Here is a 19,367-nt window from a genome sequence, read left to right as displayed (position 1 = left end):
CATCTGGCCTTGAGGAGAGGGAGGCTGGGAGGTGCTGTTACCATGGGGCTGATTCTCCTTTGTGCCCAGGGAAACCAGGATGCAACAGCCCAACCACCCAGGTGGAATCCAAGGCCAAATATATGTATTTAAAAGATTTTATTTATTTACTTTTAGAGAGAGGAGAAGGGAGAGAGAAAGAGAGGGAGAGAAACATCAATCGGTTGCCTCTCACATGTACTCCAACTGGGGACTGAACCCACAACCCAGGCATGTGCCCTGACTGAGAATGGAACCGGTGATGTTCTGCCCTGCAGGATGATGCCCAAACAACTGAACCACATCGGCCGGGGCCAAGGCCAAGTATTTGGGACACATACCCATTGGATCCCATTTGGGGCTACCCCATATATACCTGGGTGGTGTCACCAGTCAGTGTCAAACTAGTTCCTATTCTTGAGTGTGACAGAATGACCACATAGTTCCAATGATATGCCTTCCAAATTTCTGGTACAACTGGGTTGGTTCTGTTTAGAGTGACTTTTCTATTCCCAATGTAGGGTTGCCCAGGAGGCTTGAATGTCCATAACCATCGAGAGCTGTATGAATCTGGCCCCAATCTGAACTTAGTCACTCACGGCTCTATGGTCGTTTTTTTAGGACACTTTGGGTCAGCAGTGTGATGGGCTGCCTGTGTAGTTTGATTGACAGAAACAGTATACCCCTGCCCACTGTTACTGATAATGTGTGTGTCAGAGACCAGGTTTTTGGGTTAGTGTTGTTAATATCAGATGAATTATGAGCACTAGTCCACCCTGGCCAGGTAGCCCAGTTGGTTAGAGTGTGGTCCCGATAGGCCAAGGTTGCAGATTTGATCCCTGGTCAGGGTACATCATTAATGTTTCTCTGTCCTTCTTCCTTCCCCCAACCCTCTAAAATCAATAAATAAAACAATTAGCCATGGCTGGTGTGGCTCAGCAGATTGAGTGCTGGCCTGTGAACCAAAGAGTCACTGGTTCGATTCCCAGTCAGGGCACATGCCTGGGTTTCAGGCCAGGTCTCCAGTAGGGGGTGCATGAGAGGCAACCACACATTGATGTTTGGTTCACAGGCCAACACTCTCCCTGTCTTTCTCCCTCCCTTCCCCTCTCTCTAAAAAAAAAATAAAATCTTTAAAATAACTATTAAAAAAAAAGAGTAATAGTCCTAGCTTGCTCTTTCTCAACGCATTACCTAAGGGCCTTCCAGTCCCCTCTGTGGCAGTGATACCCATAGTGGTGGTCCTGCAGCTGCGCACACATCCGGCGGTTACATCCGGCGGTTGGATGGATTCCTTTGTTGGGAGCAGAAGTGGGCTCACTGTAGAAAGGTATTTCCATCAGGTGTCTACCCTGATACTGGACATCCCAGGAGTAGCAGAAGTCTCTTTTTGGCCCAATCCCTCTACCCCCTCAACCCTGCCCCCCAACTCACTCCCCTGACAGCTGTCAGCCTGCTCGTTCTCTGTGAGTCCATCTCTCTATGAGTATCATATGGTATTTGCTCTCTGACTGCTTATTTCACTTGTCCATCCATGCAGTTGCAAAGGGTAAGATTTCCTTCTTTTTTATGGCCAAGTAGTATTCAAAGATGTAAATGTATCACACCACAGTGAGATATCACCTCACACCTGTAGGAATGGCTGTCATCAATAAATCAATAAATATTAAGTACTGCGAGGATGTAGAGAAAAGAGAACTACTCATGTGCTGTTAGTGGGAATGCAGACTGGTGCAGCCACTGTGGGAAGCAATATGGAATTACCTCTAAAAATTAAAAATGGAACTGCCTTATGACCCAGCAATTCCATTCCTGGGAATTTATCCAAAGAAACCCAAAACAATAATTTGCAAGAATATATGCATCCCTATGTTTATTGCAGTTTTATTTTCAATAACCAAGATTTGGAAGCAGTCCAACTGTCTTATCAGTAGATGAGTGGATAAAAGAGCTGTAGAGAATTTTTATGAGTTTATTTGAGCCAAACTGAAGACAATTGCCAGGAAGCAAAATCTCAATGGATTGAGAAAATGGTCTGGAGAATGGCAGTTTTACCACTTATTTTATACATCAGAACCAAAGAGGAAGGTATAAGGGGGTTCTATGAAATTCATTAGTGATAGATTAGGGAGGTGGGAGAAAGCAAAGTGGGGGAAATTTATGGGATTGGATAAAAAGTAAAGTGAATAGATACATATTCTTAAAAAATATATGGCTTTTAAAAAAAGATTTTATTAATTTTACTTTTTAGACAGAGGAGAAAGGAGGGAGAGAGGGAGAGAAACATCAGTGTATGGTTGCCTCTCATATGCCCCTGTCCTGGGGACCTGGCACCCAACCCAGGCATGTGCCCTGACTGGGAATCAAACTGGTGAACCTGTTGTTTGCAGGCAGGCATTCAATCTACTGAGCCACACCAGCCAGGGGACACAAACTTCTTTTACACTTACCCGTGTAGGATGTTAACAGTCACAATTAACATGATAACAGCTAGGGGACTTGTGGTCTCTGCTCTGATGACCTTGTGCCCTGAAGGGTCTGGGTAGGGGGTGGGGGAGGAAATTACCTTGACATTCCAAAGACAATAGAGAAGCTCAGTGAAGGTAAAGACTGACCTTTGTGAGGGAAGATACCGGCCTTGGACCTGACTTCCTGCCAGGACCTGCTTTTAGTTAGAAAGTTTTGATTTCAGATCATCCTCTGTGGTTACTTCTGGTCTCTGAGTTTGTAAGTCACCGTGCGGGCCTCCCCAGAGCTTGTCAGGGTTATTATGTGGCTCCTCCCCTCTGTTTTTGGTCCACATTCTCCATTTCAAAGGATACCCATTTCACTGAATTATTAAGAAATCTGTGATTCAGGGTGGAGACTTCTCAAATCAGAGTGGGACAGGTGGAGGAAGAATTTATGGTGAGAAACTCGAAGATGAAAATTTCTATCGTGCGCATGCCCAGGAGGGTTTATCGAGCGTGGCAAATGCAGGCTGCAGCACAAAAGGTTCTCAGTTCTTTATCACAGCGGTTGCAACTCCTCATTCGGTTGGGAGACGTGTCGTATTTAGCTACGTAATTGAAGAAATGGGTATGGCAAAAATTCTGGAGAATATAGAAGCGAAAGGTGAAAAGCCTGCCAAACTGTGCACGGGTGCCGAATGCAGAGAACTGAGAGAGGGGACGAGTGGGGAACACTCCCGAAAGGTGGTCTGGTGACAGTCCCTCAGGGTTCCCCGAGGATGCAGGTGTAGATCTCAAAGATGTAGGTGAAATGTCATTAATAATAGAAGATTAAAAAACATTGGAAATACCTTTTTTTTCAAATCCCAGGACTGGAAGACGGCCATTAAAAATATACAAAGGTTTTAAGATGTGCGGAAGGTTCAAAGGCTGTTATTGAGAAAGCAGATAAATTGAAGTTGCAACCTGTAGCTTTAAGCTGCACGCTGAATATTGATTGGTGGGTGTAAATAGAAGGTGTCAAATTGGCAGGGATCGATGGACAGTTGTTTGGAAGCTTTTGAAATAGACCCATCAGATACCAAAGCACTGGACTGTTGAGCTCAAGGATGGCAAAAGGAAAAGAAGATGATCAAGGAAGGAGACTTGACTTGGGCGGTGAACATGCAATACAGTACACAGATGATGTGTTGTAGGATTGTACTTCTGAAACCTATATAATTTATCAACCAGTGTTACCCCAATAAATCAATAAAAAAGAATTCAATCAAGCATTGGCTGATCTTTAAAAAACTCGGGAGACAGGATGGGAAGATAAAGCTATTCAGGCAGAATTGCTGAAAGTGAAAGAAAAGATAAAGCCACAGAAAGATTGGTGTTTCAGGGTTCTTAGGGTACAATCCCAGCAGTGGAATTGCTGGGTCAAAGGGCAGTTGCATTTTTAGTTTTCTGAGGAAATTCCATACTGTTTTCCACAGTGGCCTCACCAGTCTGCATTTCCACCAACAGTGCACTAGGGTTCCCTTTTCTCCGCATCCTCTCCAACATTTGTTTGTTGATTTGTTTATGTTGTAACAATAGCCAGAGGGGAGTGTGGAGGGGATAGTGGGGAGAGGAGTGTATAAGAGCTACTATAAAGGACACAAGGACAAAATCAAGGGGGAGGGTAGAGGTGGGGGAGGGAGGTGGGACTGGCTGGGGTGGGGTGGAGGGATGGGGAGAAAATGCAGACAATTGTAACTGTCTGCAGTTACAATTAAGTAAATAAATTAATTAAAAAAAACCTACAGAAAGATAAAGAGAAAGCAGTGTGTGCAAAAATGGTTGCTTAATAAGGAATTCAGTTTTCCTTAAATATTATGCAATGAAGTCTAAAGGCAATAAGAAAATTTAAGGGGTTTTGTCTGTTGTGAATGATTCTTAATGTGTTCCCTTTGATACTTCAGTTCCCCATTGTTTACAATTTAGGAATACTGATGTGGTTCACTCTTAATAAAAGTGTTACAAAATTAAAGAAACAAGCAAACAAAAACCAAAGAAACATTTTGAGACCTCCAATTAATCTATGATAAAGGAGGCAAGAATATGCAATGGGGAATGACAGTCCCTTCAATAGATGGTGTTGGGCAAACTGGATAGATAGAGACATGCAAAAAAAATGAATCTGGACCACTTTCTTACACCAATACAAAAATAAACTTATATGGGTTAAAGACTTAAATGTAAGACCTAAAGCCATAAAACTCCTAGAAGAAAACATAGATGGTGAACTCTTTTTTTTTTTTTCCGGAATAGCAAAGCAGGATTTATTTTTGGGGGGTATTTATTTATTTATTTCCATTTAAAATCATTTTTATTTTTCAATCACAGCTGACATACAGATTATATTAGTTTTGAATGAACACCCCAGTGCTCAGACACTACCTGACTCACTAAGTGATCGTCCGACAAATCTTGCACCCAGCGGGCACCGTATCCAGTTACTGGAATATCATCGACTATAGTCACTGTGCAGTACTTTACACCCCCACGAGTACTCTGTAACAACCAGTTTGTACTCTTAATCCCTTTGCCTCTTTCACCCACCCCCCAAACACCCCTCCCATGTGGCAACAGTCAAAATGTTCTCTGTATCTATGAGTCTGTTCCTTTTCTGCTGGTAAACATGGCCTTTTAACTGATAAGTTAGGTTCATTTACATTTATTATAATTTTGTCTACTTCCTTCAGTAAACTGTGAGCTCCTTATTCGTGTTTGTAATACAGTTTGAGGCCCCTAATGGACATTCAGTCATTCATCGATTGAAGGATTGAATGAACAACAAATCGATTCATCTCTACCTGTCAAAGTCTAGGCCAAGTGCTGGCTCTGCTGGATCTGTAAAAGATTGCTCTCTTCTTTGAAAGTGCCACAGCCCAGTGACTAACCGTCTCATCAGTTACTATTCACTTTCTAGTCCCTGCATTTTCACAAGGCGTGTAGAGATTGAGTCTCACAATTACCTCCTCTTCTTCTCCTGGCTCCACCACCACCCTTGTTCATGAGTGTGTGTTGATATGTTCGAGAGTTTTGTTTAGAGAGAGGGATGGAGTGGTTGCATGAAAAAGAGATGGGAGGTGAGAAGCCACAGAAGTAAAAGAATGGGCTTCCCAAGAAGCGGTCTGGCATTGTTCAGAGAAAAGTAATGCAGGAGAATCAAGAGAGGCAGTATTGCTTTGGAGCCCAAGGGATAAAAGTCTACCCAGAGCAAAGGAAAGGAATCTTTTTGCTGTTTTTGCCTAGAACACAGGGGCTGTGTCCAGAGGGACTGTGGGTTGGTACTAAAGCAGGGAGTTTGCCTGGCAGCACATCAGGTAAGGGGCGACCTCAGCCAGAGCGTCTTCTGTAAACGGCTTAGTTCAGCAGGCTTCTGAGAGCAGGCACGTGCTCAGAAACATGAGCATGTGGGTGTCAGAGGACACGAGAGATCTCCCTGTGCTCTAAGGGGAGATATCTGCATAAGGCTGGGACTGTGCTCCCGTGGTTGGGCAAGTTGAAAAAAATTTTTTTTTGTCTTTTATTTATTTATTTATTTTTTAAATATATTTATTGATTATGCTATTACAGTTGTCCCATTCCCCCCCCCACTCCACTCCATCCTGCCCACCCCCCTCCCTCCCACATTCCCCCCCCATAGTTCATGTCCATGGGTCATACTTATAAGTTCTTTGGCTTCTACATTTCCTACACTATTTTTACCCTCCCCCTGTCTATTTTCCACCTATCATCTATGCTACTTATTCCAACCCTCATGTTCTAGTTGTTTGCCTAGTTTGCTCTCGTTTTTGTTTTATGTGTGGTCGTTAATAACTGTGAGTTTGCTGTCATTTTACTGTTCCTATTTTTGATCTTCTTTTTCTTAGGTAACTCCCTTTAACATTTCATATAATAAGGGCTTGGTGATGATGAGCTTCTTTAACTTGACCTTATCTGAGAAGCACTTTATCTTCCCTTCCATTCTAAATGATAGCTTTGCTGGATACAGTAATCTTGGATGTAGGTCCTTGCGTTTAATCTTGGGTAATGTAATTATGATGTGCCTTGGTGTGTTCCTCCTTGGGTCCAGCTTCTTTGGGACTCTCTGAGCTTCCTGAACTTCCCGGAAGTCTATTTCCTTTGCCAGATCAGGGAAGTTCTCCATTATTTGTTCAAATAAGTTTTCAATTTTTTGTTCTTCCTCTTCTCCTTCTGGCACCCCTATAATTCGGATGTTGGAACGTTTCAAGGTGTCCTGGAGGTTCCTAAGCCTCTCCTCATTTTTCCAAGTTCTTGTTTCTTCATTCTTTTCTGGTTGAATGTTTGTTTCTTCCTTCTGGTCCATACCATTGATTTGAGTCCCAGTTTCCTTCTCATCACTATTGGTTCCCTGTACATTTTCCTTTGTTTCTCTTAGCATAGGCTTCATTTTTTCATCTGTTTTTCGAACAGATTCAACCAAATCTGTGAGCATATTGATAACCAGTGCTTTGAACTGTGCATCCGATAGGTTGGCTATCTCTTCGTCGCTTAGTTGTATTTTTTCTGGAGCTTTGAAGTGTTCTGTCATTGGGCCATTTTTTTGTCTGTTTGTTTGTCTTGGCGTGTCTGTTACTTTAAGGGGCGGAGCCTTAGGTGTTCACCAGGGCGGGGTAACGCTGGTCGCTGCGCTGTGACGCTGTACGTGGGGGAGGGGCTGAGTGGGAGCAATGGCACCCGCCTCACTCTCCTCCGGATTTCAATCTTTCACTCCGATAACCACAATCAAACTGGGCCACTCTGGTGCTGGTTCCCGAGTAAATGGGCCTGTGCACACTCTAGGCCCCTGTGGGTCTCTCCAACGACCTCTCCTGTGAGGCTGGGAGTCTCTCCTGCTGCCGCCCCAACCCCCAGGGGCGCTTTCAATCAGAGGTTTGAGGCTTTATTTCCCTGAGCTGGATCCCTGGGTTGCTCGGTCTGCTTTGCTGCCCGCTGTTCGTCCGGTTTATCTGTGGGCGAATGTGGTGCCGCAGGGTGCTACCCGCCGCTCTGCCTGCCCCACTCTCCGCCACTCTGAGTCCGGCCCTCTGGGTTTATCTGTGCAAATGTGGGGCTGCAGGGTCTGCTAGTGCTCAGACTGCCTGCGCCATTTGTCCCACACTCCGCCAGTCTCAGTCCCGCCACAGCCACTCGAGTCCTCTCCACCCCGGTGCCCGTCTCCGCCCCTCCTACCGGTCTGGATGTATGTTTATTTTCTATTTCCTTGGTGTTGGTCCCCCTTGCTGTTCGATTCTCTGTCAGTTCTGGTTGTGCGAGGAGGCGCAGTGTGTCTACCTACGCCGCCATCTTGGTTCCTCTTCCCAAGTTGAAAAATTTGATCCTTCAAACTTCTAGTATTAGTGTTAGCGTGACTTTACTTACTGCCAAAGTTGGTGCAGTCTGGGGCACTTTGGGTTATATATGTTCTATTTTTCACCAGAGATATATGAGATCACTCTGAGCTGAAAATAAGCCCTCATCACTCCTGTACCCCATAAGGGAATGCCCTGCACATAGCAGAGGATATTCCCAGTCTTCACTGTAATGTCCTGCCCGAAATTACCCTCATGTGAACCTCTGGAAGGCTTTCCCTAGGAGAAGTCTTCCCAGAGCCCCATGCATGTCCTTGTTCCTCAGGCTGTAGATGAAGGGGTTCATCATGGGAGTGACCACAGCATACATCACTGTAGCCACTGAGTCCTTCATGGAGTAGGTGTGGAGAGGCTTCAGATACACCATGCTAAGTGTCCCATAGAAGAGGGTGACCACAGCCAGATGGGAGGCACAGGTGGAGAAGGCTTTGTACTTCCCAGTGGCTGATGGTATCCGGAAGATGGCACTGACAATTCGAACATAGGACGTGATCATGAACCCAAAGGGTGCGAGGAATATGAGGGATCCTGTGGCAATCAACACGATGTGATTGACTTGGGTGTTGGAACATGCGATCCTCAGCAGGACGTACATCTCACAGAAAATGTAGTGGATCTTCCGAGACCCACAGAAGGTCACCCTGGTCATGAGGAGGGTGAGGATGAGGCCATAGAGAAAAGAGATCACCCAACAGAAAGAGAGGAGCAAAATACACAGCCCAGGGCTCATGGCTGTGACATAGTGGAGGGGGCGGCAGATGGCCACATAGCGGTCATATGCCATTGTGGCCAGGATGAGGTTGTCCAGGGTCACCAAGGAGACCAGGAAGTAGAGCTGTGTCAGACATCCTGTGTAGGAGATGGCTTTGTTCTGGGACTGAAGGTTCACCAGTGTGTTGGGGACTGTGTTGGTGACAAAGAAGAGGTCAGTGAAGGAGAGATTGGCCAGGAAGAAGTACATGGGAGTGTGCAGGCGTGAGTCAGTGCCTATGGCCAGGATGATGAGCACATTTCCCACCACTGTGACCAGATACATGGGCAGGAACATCCAGAACAGGACCCTCTGGTTTTCAGGACTCTCGGAGAGCCCTAGGAGTATGAAGTCTGAGACGCCGCTCTGGTTGCCTCCATGCATTTCCCCAACTGTCTGCAACGTGGGCAGCAACAGACATTTATTTACTAAGTGTACTCAGCTGAATAAATACATTCAGATAAGCAAAATCAACTGTTTTCTTAGCATTACAAAAGTCTTAGACCAAATTTTGTAAACAATTTTAAACATAAGCAACAAACTAATAACAGAGAAATCTTTCTGCAACTTAATCATTCCAGCAACTTCTAATCTGGCATACTCAATATTATAGAAATAATGTCTTTGTCTTATTTATTTATTTATTATTTTAAAAATCTTTACCAAAGGATATGTTATTGATTTTAGAGAGGGAGGAAGAAAGGAGGGAGGGAGGGGAATGGGGAGAAAAACAGGGAGAGAGAGAGAGAGAGAGAGAGAGAGAGAGAGAGAGAGATTGATTGCTTGCCTCCCATATGCGCCCCAACCAGAGATTGAACTGTCATGAAAGGCAAGGACCTACATCCAAGATTACTGTATCCAGCAAAGCTATCATTTAGAATGGAAGGGCAGATAAAGTGCTTCTCAGATAAGGTCAAGTTAAAGGAGTTCATCATCACCAAGCCCTTCTTATATGAAATGTTCAAGGGACTTATCTAAGAAAAAGTACATCAAAACTATGAACAGTAAAATAACAAGAAACTTACAACTATTAACAATTGAACCTAAAAAAACAAAAATGAAAACTAAGCAAACAATTAGAACAGCAACAGAACCACAGAAATGGAGATCACGTGGAGGGTTATCAGCAGGGAGGGGGAGATGGAGGAGGGAGAATGGGAGAAAAAGGTACAGAGAATAAGAAGCATAAATGGTAGGCATGACAAAGACAGGGGGAGGTTGAGAAGAGTATAGGAAATGGAGAAGCCAAAGAACTTATGTGTACGACCCATGGACATGAACTAAGGGGGGCAATGTTGGAGGGAGAGGGGATGCATGGTGGAGGGAGATAAAGGAGAGAAAAAGTTGACAACTGTAATAGCACAATCAATAAAATATAGTTAAAAATGAAATCTTATCACTTTATAATAATCTCGAAGTGCTCAAAGATTAGAATGTTATGGTAGTATACAGATTTTTAAATGATATTTAAAATAGGTGCATATGCACTATAGGAAATGGATATTATGCAATTGGATAGGAGGAAAAAGTAAAAATATTGGAAGGAAGAGAATTATTATTATTTGCTGATAGAATGATATATCTGGTAGACTTAAGACAGTCAACTAAAATGCCATTTCAGTAATGAGGCTATTCACACAATGAATAGATCCAAGAGGAATGGTGCTCCCAGTAAGCTGTAGAGTGCAATGATTAAGAAAGGATCAAGGGATTAAAAAGTACAAATTAGTGTGAGCATACGGAACAGTCACAGAGGTGTAGACGACAGCATAGGTGTACAGTCAATAATATCATGCTACCTACGTATGGGGCCGGGCGGGTAGCTGCAACATCATGGAGGCCACTCTGTAAAGTACATGGCTTTCTAGAGACTGTACCGTACACCTGAAACTAATGCAGCATAGTATTGACTATGAGTAAGTAAAAATTTGAAACAGGGAAAAGTGTGCTGTCAGAATGCTGAGATTCAAGTGTGAGTGCTGCCCCTGATGCACTGTGAAACCTCAGGTGTCCACCTGGGCTCCTTAGACTCCATTTATTCACTTAAAAATTGGGTCAGGTGTGGACAAAATTAAGGGATAAAGTGCTTAACACTAAAAAGTTGCGTGCAGTGAGCACTCAACAAATATTAGCTATTATTATTACAATTATTACATGTAAATAATAGCCAGGAATAATAAGATTAAAATAAAATGTGAAACAGTCCCATCTACATTATTACCAAACAAATCTACACATTAATATGTTAATAAGAATCAGGCAGGATCACCAATTCTCCAGCAAGGCATAAGGGAAAATGTAGTAAGCAGACAGACACTCCAAGATTCCAAAGAGAGATGAAGCATTGCAAAGATGCATGTCCGACTGTTCACCTATTTCCAGTTAATGTTCTCAAGTTTTCTTCTTTAAGAAACAAAAGCTAATCTGAATTTCATCTAAAAATAAGCATGAAAGTAAGCTATGAAAATGTCAAAAGAGTAACAGGGGACCCTGCCTCTGCCAAATATTAAGGACTCTAAAATACTGTGGTACCCACACTGGAGTGAACAGTAATAGAAATAGACAGAAACATCAGAAACAGAGCCAACTCCATGTGGAGTTTAGTGGATTATTGCGAGGCTAGGCAAAAGTTGCATTATGTAGTGAATGGCATTGAAACAACTGCCTAATTATTTGGGGGAACACATAGATCAATTTTTGTATCTCATCAAACACATTTCAAGTTTCCTAAAGATCAAAATAAACTACTGTGATTAGTTTAAATATCTTATAATTTTATGTCAATTGTACCTCAATAAAGCTGAAATAAAAAGGAAATAAAATAACTTGTTTCCCTTTTCTTTTGAAAAGTTAATGAATATGAAATAAAAAATTTAAATCCAAAAAAGGAAATATAAATTATATTAAATTCTACCATGTTGGGATAGATAACCACTGTATATACCTTGGTGTCTTTTTAGTTGAGACTTGAAGGGCAAAAAAAGCCAGTCTTGTCAAGCACTGGGTAGAGAGCATTGCAGAAAGAAAGCTGCCTGTGCAAAGGCCCTGAGGTGGGAAAGTTCTTGTGTTTAAGGAACCAAATGGGCCAGCGTGGCCAGAGTGAAGAGGACACCAGGGAGATGTGAGGTCGTGCGGTAAGCAGAGTGACCAGATCCTGCAAATCGTGTAATGGTTTTCACAGTTTATTCTATGTGCAGTAAAGAGTTGTAAGCAGCATGGTCAATGTAAATGGATTTAAGCAGAAGTAGAGGTATATGTTTAGCAGCTATCTTGCTCTTAGTATTTTATCAGTAAGTACAGCTATTGCATTTTTAATCAAATGCCTTTCAGTTCCTATCAAGATATACTATGTTAATAGCTTTCCTAATGGTGGAACATACTAACATTCCTCGTATAAATTACTGAAATTGATTTTCACATGTTTTATTTAGACTTTTTAGTCATATTTATATATGAGTTTTATTATAGTTTTTTTATGTGTCATCTTTATCATCTTTTTGGTATGATTTGGTTTGCATTAGATTTCATATCAAACAGTATTAATTTATTGTAGATTTCTATTATTTGGAATTTGTTGAAATTTCTTCAATAGCTTAAAATATAAATTTTAAAAGATATTCCATAGAATTATTTTCCCAAGTAAAAATAACTTGTACTACTATTCTGCAGTCTATTGATTAAAAACAAAAACTTCCCAGTGTGAATAATTCAAGCAATATAGAAAAAATTAAAATGTATTTTAGCCATGGCACTTAGTCAAGAAAAATACAAGAAAAACAAATAAAAGTCATCGAGACTGGAAAGGAGAAAGCAAAGCCATTTCTGTTCACAGAGTACATGATCTTGCATATAGAAAACCCTCCTAAACACTGCTATAACTGATAAAGTAATAAAGATTTCAGGATACTAGATCAATACTAAAAAATAAATTATATTTATTTATACTTGCAGTGAACAATTTAAAAATGAAATTAAGAAGAATAAGGCCATTCATGATAACATTCAAAGGAAAAAGATCCCTAGGAACAAATTTAACAGTAGACTTGCAAAATATATATTCTGAAAACCACAAACACTGTTAAAATAAATTCCAGATCTGAATAAACAGAAGAAATCCTATGCATGGATTGCAAGACTTAACATAGTTAAGGCAATAGTCCCCAAAGAGACCTACAAATTCAATGCAGTCCTATCAGAATTCCAGGACTTTTTGTAGAACTTGACAGAAATTGATTCTAAAATTCATATGCAATTGTGAAGGACCCCAAATGCTCCAAATCATCTTGAAAAATAAACACAGATTTGGAGGACTCGACTTCCCAATGTCGAAACTTACTACAAGGCAACAGTAATGAAGACAGTGTGGTGCTGGCACAAACCCAAACAGGTAGCTCAATGGAAGGGAACTGAGAGTTCAGAAATAAACCCACGTGTCTATGGTCAAATGATTTTCGACAGAGGTTGAGATCATTCAGAGGGGGAAAGATATTGTCGACAAATAGTGTTGGGACCCCAGGACAGCCACATGCCAAAGAGGTGGACCCTTATCCATACGGCAGACAAAATTTAACTCAAAATGGATACATGACCTAAATAGAAGAGCTAAAGCTGTAAAACTCTCAGAAAAACAACATAGGCAAATCTTCATGACCGTGGATGTGACACTAACAGCATGAGCAACAAAGAAAAAAAAGTAGATAAGTGGGACTTAATGAAAACCAAAAATGTTTATTCTTCAAATGACACCATTAAGAAAGTAGAGAGAAATCCCACGGAGTGGTAGAGAATATTTGCCAATCATAAATCGGATAAGGGATTTGTACGTAGAATATATAAACAACTCTTATACCTCAATAATAAAAAGAAAAATAACCCAATTAAAAATGGGCAAAGATTCTGAAGACAGTTTTCCAAGGAAGATGCACAAATGGCCAATAGGCTCGTGAGAAGATGTTCGACATTAACCATCGGAGGGAGAAATACAAATAAAGGCCACAGCTAGATGCCCTTTCACCCTCTAGGATGGGTGGAAGAAACAATTCCAACAAGAACAAGCATTTTCAAGAAGTCAGAACCCTCGTGCTGTGTAGCAGGCATGTAAGATAATGCAGCCATGTTGGAAGCAGTCTAGCAGCTCCCCAAAAGACTAAACCACATGGCCCAGCATTTCCACTTCTAGGTATCTCTCAAGAGAAGCGACACGTGTACACATAAAAACTTGTACATAAATGTTATCGTAACATTATAACATCCAAAAGGCGAAACAATCCGTATGTCTCTCTCATGTGCGTGGACAAACAGAAAGCCGTGTGTCCGCACAGTGGAAGATCATTCAGCGATAAAAAGCAATGACGTGCTGACACATGCTACAACATGAATGAATGAATGAACCTTGAAAGCAGTATGCTCAGGGAAAGAAGCCTTCCCAAAAGACCACATACATATTCTACGATTCCATTCATACGGAAGGCTGCAATAGGGAGCTCCAGAGAGACAGAAAGTAGATTGCGGTGGCTTAGGCCTGGGGGGAGGGCAGTAGGCAAAAGGTGACAGCTGAAGAGTGCAGTGATTTTACGGGGGGTGAGGGAAATGTTCTGAAGCTGACAGAGGTGATGGTTGCACTTAGCTGTGGATATACTAGAAACCAGTGAAGGGGACACTTAAGTATGTGAATTGGATGTGATGTGCGAATTACATCTCAGTTAGGTGTCAAAAAAGAAGTCAGCCAAGAAAAAAGTGTATGTGCTGGAGTGGTGGAGAGTAGTTTGGATTACTGCAGAAAATAGGATCAATTATTTGGAACGCCCGTTTTGAAATATCCCTCAGGATGCCAAGGAAAAGAATAGGATAACCCTCAGGAGAGGAAAAGAACAGAAGTAAGGATGACGAATGGTAAGGGAAGCAGTGGAACGTGGTTTTGGAGGACCTGGAAGACCAGGCCGTGGGGAGTCCCATTCCTGTACGGGCAGGATATGTCTTGGAGCAACCCCAGTTTCAGGATTTCTCCTAAACTATAACAGGACAGAAACATAGACATATGGATATATGGGACGTCGATCAGGGCCTTATTAAAAAAAAAGGGAAAAGGAAAAAGAAACCACCTCAGTTCCCACCAGCAGAGATATACGAAAAGTGCACAGCCCACCCAGTTAAAGGCACACGGTGAGGCCATTCTGAATCGGTGTGAATTGCACTCACATGTGCATTCACGGTAATTGTCATGTTAAAATATAATTTCTTCTTACCTAGTAAAATAGAAAAATTACCAATTATGCTTCTGTGATGCTGGTAGGACCCACTCCTCGGTGTCACCGTGAGAAAGGAAGGAGGAAACTCAAGGTAGTCAAGCGCGGCCTGGGCAGCCTCCTTGCTGTACAAGGTGCGCTCTCTAGACTCCAGATCAGACCACATGGCCTCCCTGCAGTAGCTGAGCTCCCCGTTTCCCCCAGAACAGCCCAGTTTGTGGTCAGGCGGTCCCCAGTGGCTCTCCTGCCCCCCTGCTCTTGCACTCTCTCTCTGTCACCCCTGTGGCTTGTATTTTTCCACAAGGTCTCAAAATACTTTGCCTCCATCCTCTGACTGGTGGCTCCTTTTTACCAAATGTACTTTCTCCATTTTGCTTTTCCATTTCCTCCTGGTGACATCAACTCTTGCCCCAGGGGTACCGCTTCAGCCTTTGCCCTATTTTTGATCTTTATATTTTTTAGTGATTGATCCATTCTACATTTTGCTTAAATGTCAGGTCACCTTTCCTCCCCCCACAATCCTGTGAGGGCCTTGAGAGCAGGGGCAATATCATTTTCATTTCAGAATCCCAGGACCCCGCACAGAGCCAGGTGCAGCACAGGGATCAAGAAAGGAGGCTTGAACTGAATGGTATAGAATAGTGGGCATTCCATGCATTCAAGATGAAGGGGTCGAGGAGTCATACACCCAAGAACCTAAATGAATAAGCAATAGTACAGATAAAAATGCAGTTGTTTGGAAAATCAGCCAATGTGCCATGGAAGTGGGGAGCTTGTTCTGAAAATTCAATCAGGAATACGACTGATTTGAAGTAGCAGCGGGATTTCCTAATGCAGAGGTGGGAACTATGACTAACCTAGGAGATGAAAGCATTTTGGAGCTCTCGGTCTTAGGGGAGAGGCCAGCTGGCCCTCAGCGAATGAGTGGATTCGTTATGCCAATGAATGGGGTGGAATTCCCACACATACACTCAGTGTTGGTGATGCAGTGGAAGGAAATTTTGCATCAGAAGTGTGGGACCATGTCCCAGCTTAACACACATAACCATCTTTTGATCGAACAACTACTCTATACTGGATACTTGGTTAGACAATGTGTCTCCTATGTTTTTCCACATGACGGCACCATTTGTTTCTAGTTTTCCCTTTTATAGATGCAGCGATTGAGACCTAGACGGTTAATGGGTTTCCCATTGCTGCTCAACCAGCAGCTCAGGAAGTGTGGATTTGACCTCTCCTTTCTGCCTCTGGGGTCCACACCCTCAATGCTCTACCACACGTGAGACAGGAGTGACGGTGCCACTCACTGTGGGCTTAGAGCGCAGCCGAAATGCTGGATGAGGAAGCACTTCTTCTCCAGCCTGGAAGCCCCGTGTAAATGGGAGATGCTGTTATGGGGATTCCAGAGAAGTCCTATTACTTATCATTCCTTCAAGTTTCTGTCTAATGCTCTCAGGTAGGAAACCCTGCTTTCAGGACAAAGAGGGGTCAGGGGGCCCAGTCTCATCTCCATCCTGGACTTGCTCTGCCTCCCATTCAGATAGAAGCAGCCTCAGCCCACCTGTGTCTGCGGGGAACAAGCCAGAATGTCCGGGTGGAGGCTGCAGCTGGCACCCTGGTGCTATCTACATTAGCTTGAGGGGAGGGAGGAAACGTATTATTACAGACTTCCCACACAAAGGGATATGGGTTGGCCAGGTCAGGAGCTGGAAAATAAAAGAGAGATAGAAAGATGAGACATGCTAGTTCCCCAAAGACTTAAGTACTGTGCCAGTGAAGAGGGCTGGCAGGGGAAGTGAGTCCCCATCACAGACAGTGTTGTGATATGGTGGGCTGACCTGCAGATTCTGAACCAGACAGTGACCACACGGTGGTCCTTTGATATTTGAGCGAAAATGCGAGTAACTCTTAGCATAGGCTTTAAAGACTTTTGTGTGTGTGTGGATATAGCTTCTGTGTTTGTTATTTGTTCTATGGTTCTACACCATGAATGAAGTTATCTATTTCTCTTGGTACTTAAGTGAGCATTTTAACTAAAGAGATCTGCCCAGTGCCACTGAGTGACTTTGACTGGGAGTGCCAAGCTAGGTGCTGGCTTTCTGTTAGCCTAGCGTTGAGAGAAACCAGACATCCTGAAAACCTGAGGCTACCAAAGAGAGGGCTGTTTGCCTCTTAGAAAAAGAGTTGATTGATAAAGGGGAATGGATGGGCTCATTCCAGAGACCACTCCAAGACCCCCAGATAGACCTGAGGATGAAAAAGAGCACCATGTGACTTTTTGAGTTGACCACATCCCTGAGCACACCCAGCCACCACCTCTGTTTCTGCCATGGAAATAAAGTCATCCATCCCCTTAGACCACACCAGAAATTACTTCCTTCCACAGCCTGTTGCCTGGATTCAGGGCCCTCCGGGACATCTGCCTGACAGGAGAGAAGGTAGGAGACAGGTAGGAGGGCTGGCAAGGTCAGAGGACATCCAGAGGAATTGGTACCTCAACCCAGGCTTTTCCCACACTCTGGTGCACATCGGAATCACCTGGAATTCTTTAAAGCAAAAACCTGTCTTTCCTCCCTCCTTCTTGAAATCCTGGTTACTCTCTGAAAACCAAGTCACTTCCAGCAAGCGCTCAGTGATTCCAATGGCACACTTGGGGAAACGCTGCTCTGAGTCTGTAACAGTCAGTGGGGTCTGAACACTTGAGCCTTAGAGACACAAACTCCTGTGAAGTGTGGCTGGGTGGCGGGGGGAAAGAGCATGGGGGCAGAATGGAAGAATGGAAAAGAGTTCCAATTCAGCATTAGACAACTGGCCTTGTCTGTTGCTCCTTAGCTGCATGACCTTGAGGAGGGCCTTCAGTCTCTCTGGGCCTCCTCTCCTCCCCAATGAGGCCTCACTTGCCCGTTTGATAAGGGCGAGACCTGGGGTGTGTGACAGCACTTTGAAAACGACAGAATGTTAAAATGATTGGAGGGCTTCTTGTATTACCTTTAAATAATAAGGAATTAGATGATAGGATGATTTTCAAAGTATATTTGCATGTGAGAGAGTAAATAAAAAAGCAGAGAAGAGGAGAGGAGAAAAGAAAGGGAGAAAGGAGGGAGAACGTTAGAACTGTCCAGACCTTACCCACTGCCCTGTGCTGGTCTCAGAGTTCCCTGGTTCTGCTGCCTCCACTTTCACCATATAAAGGATGACATTTTGATCAGGATAGAAAGGACCGAGACATTGCTGCCTGAATAGGACTTGAGACTCATCCTTTTGGCTAGGGGTGGGAAGCAGGCTAGGTGGTACCTAGATAATCAGTCCTTAAAAATGGAGACAGAAGGTAAGGCTGTTTATGCACTGATGAGGATGGGCAATCTGAGAGCTGCTGGTTGGATCCCAAGCTCATAAACAAAAAGGGTGTATTGGGACCATATCAGGCCTGTTTATCTGCTTTGGAGAGGCCTTGTGGGAGTTTGGTAGGGGGACTCCCAAGACAGCTTTTTGAAATGAACCTGGATAATTGCTCCAATGTTAATACCTGTAAGCAAAATTCTTGAGAAATGAGTCTTGTTTACAGGGAGTAAACCACATTGGGCAGTGATACTAAAAGATGCCCTAGAAGTTATAATAAGCCAGAAGTAATGAAGACTTCTCATACAGTGCAGCCTGGCCTTGAGTCATCAGAGGTCTGGGAAATCTCAAGCACTAAACTTGGGCTAAGATGATGCCCAGATTGGTAGTGACTCCAAATACTAAGTGAAAGAGATTTTCTTTCTTTCTTTTTTTTTTTTTGACATTTAATTAATTTTAATTACAGATTTTTTTAAATTGTTATTGTTATTCAAGGAGATTTTCTTAATCCTCACTTGAGGATATGTCCATTGACTTTAAAGAGAGAGAGAGGAAGGGTGGGGGGAGAGAGACAAGAGAGAGACAGAGGGATACATAGATGTCAGAGAAAGACTTCAACTGGCTTCCCCCTACCTGTGTCCTGCCTGGGGCCAAACTCGAAACCCAGGCATGTGCCCTGACCGGGAGTTGAACCTGCAAACTTTTTGGTGCATGGGATGACTCTCCAACCAACTGAGCTACCAGGCCATGGCCGTGAAAGGGATTTTAAAAAATCACATTTGGAGGACATAACAACTTAGACCTCAAATTATTTCTTTTAATCATATTTTCAATACACTATCCAAAGATAAACAGACATATAAGGAAATGAGATTCCAAAAGCAAGAACCAATAGCTGTAGGCACACAGGGACTTTAGATAGTACAATAATTAGATATAGAGTAGAAACAATGATGCTTATCATATTTTAGGATATAGAACCAAGTGTGAAAATTTTAGCAGGATTCTTCACAAACTGAACAGTCACAGGTCACCAGATAGACACATTCCCAGCCCTGCAAAGATCTCTCATGTTCTTTTCTAGATAGTGCTCCTGCAAGGGCACTCATTCCCCTGGCTCCTACTAGCATCCCTTAGTTTTACCCATTTTTGTACTTTA

The 19,367-nt window shown here is 43.0% G+C and overlaps 1 protein-coding gene and 1 pseudogene across 2 annotated transcripts; one reads left to right on the top strand and one right to left on the bottom strand.

The window, feature by feature from the left end:
* The first annotated feature begins 1,552 nt into the window (after positions 1-1,552).
* LOC112308706 (peptidyl-prolyl cis-trans isomerase D-like) lies at positions 1,553-5,273 on the top strand (annotated as a pseudogene).
* Positions 5,274-7,746: 2,473 nt separating this feature from the next.
* Positions 7,747-18,216, bottom strand: LOC112308838 (olfactory receptor 1D2). Of its 2 annotated transcripts, none has more exons than XM_045199087.3 (2): positions 17,999-18,216; positions 7,747-9,020 (listed from the first exon to the last, which is right to left on the bottom strand). In XM_045199087.3, exons 1-2 carry the CDS (start codon positions 18,053-18,055, stop codon positions 8,067-8,069), a joined length of 1,011 nt encoding a protein of 336 aa, XP_045055022.2. In that variant the 5' UTR covers positions 18,056-18,216; the 3' UTR covers positions 7,747-8,066. The 2 variants fall into 2 exon arrangements, with proteins under 2 accessions (XP_045055022.2, XP_024420887.2); XM_024565119.4 differs by lacking the exon at positions 17,999-18,216 and adding an exon at positions 14,870-15,152.
* Between the last annotated feature and the right edge of the window lie 1,151 nt (positions 18,217-19,367).

Source organism: Desmodus rotundus, chromosome 9 (assembly GCF_022682495.2).
Source record: "Desmodus rotundus isolate HL8 chromosome 9, HLdesRot8A.1, whole genome shotgun sequence".
NCBI classification, from domain to species: Eukaryota; Metazoa; Chordata; class Mammalia; order Chiroptera; family Phyllostomidae; genus Desmodus; species Desmodus rotundus.
Note: the sequence above shows the minus strand (reverse complement) of the source record. Positions and strands in the feature narration are given on the sequence as shown.

Bases quoted from the DNA above. Each gene is read 5' to 3' on its own strand.
- LOC112308838 (XM_045199087.3), bottom strand. From the start codon at position 18,055: ATGGTGAAAGTGGAGGCAGCAGAACCAGGGAACTCTGAGACCAGCACA. The intron at 9,021-17,998 runs GTAAGGTCTGGA...CCCACGTTGCAG, and splicing joins AGACCAGCACAGGGCAGTGG to ACAGTTGGGGAAATGCATGG.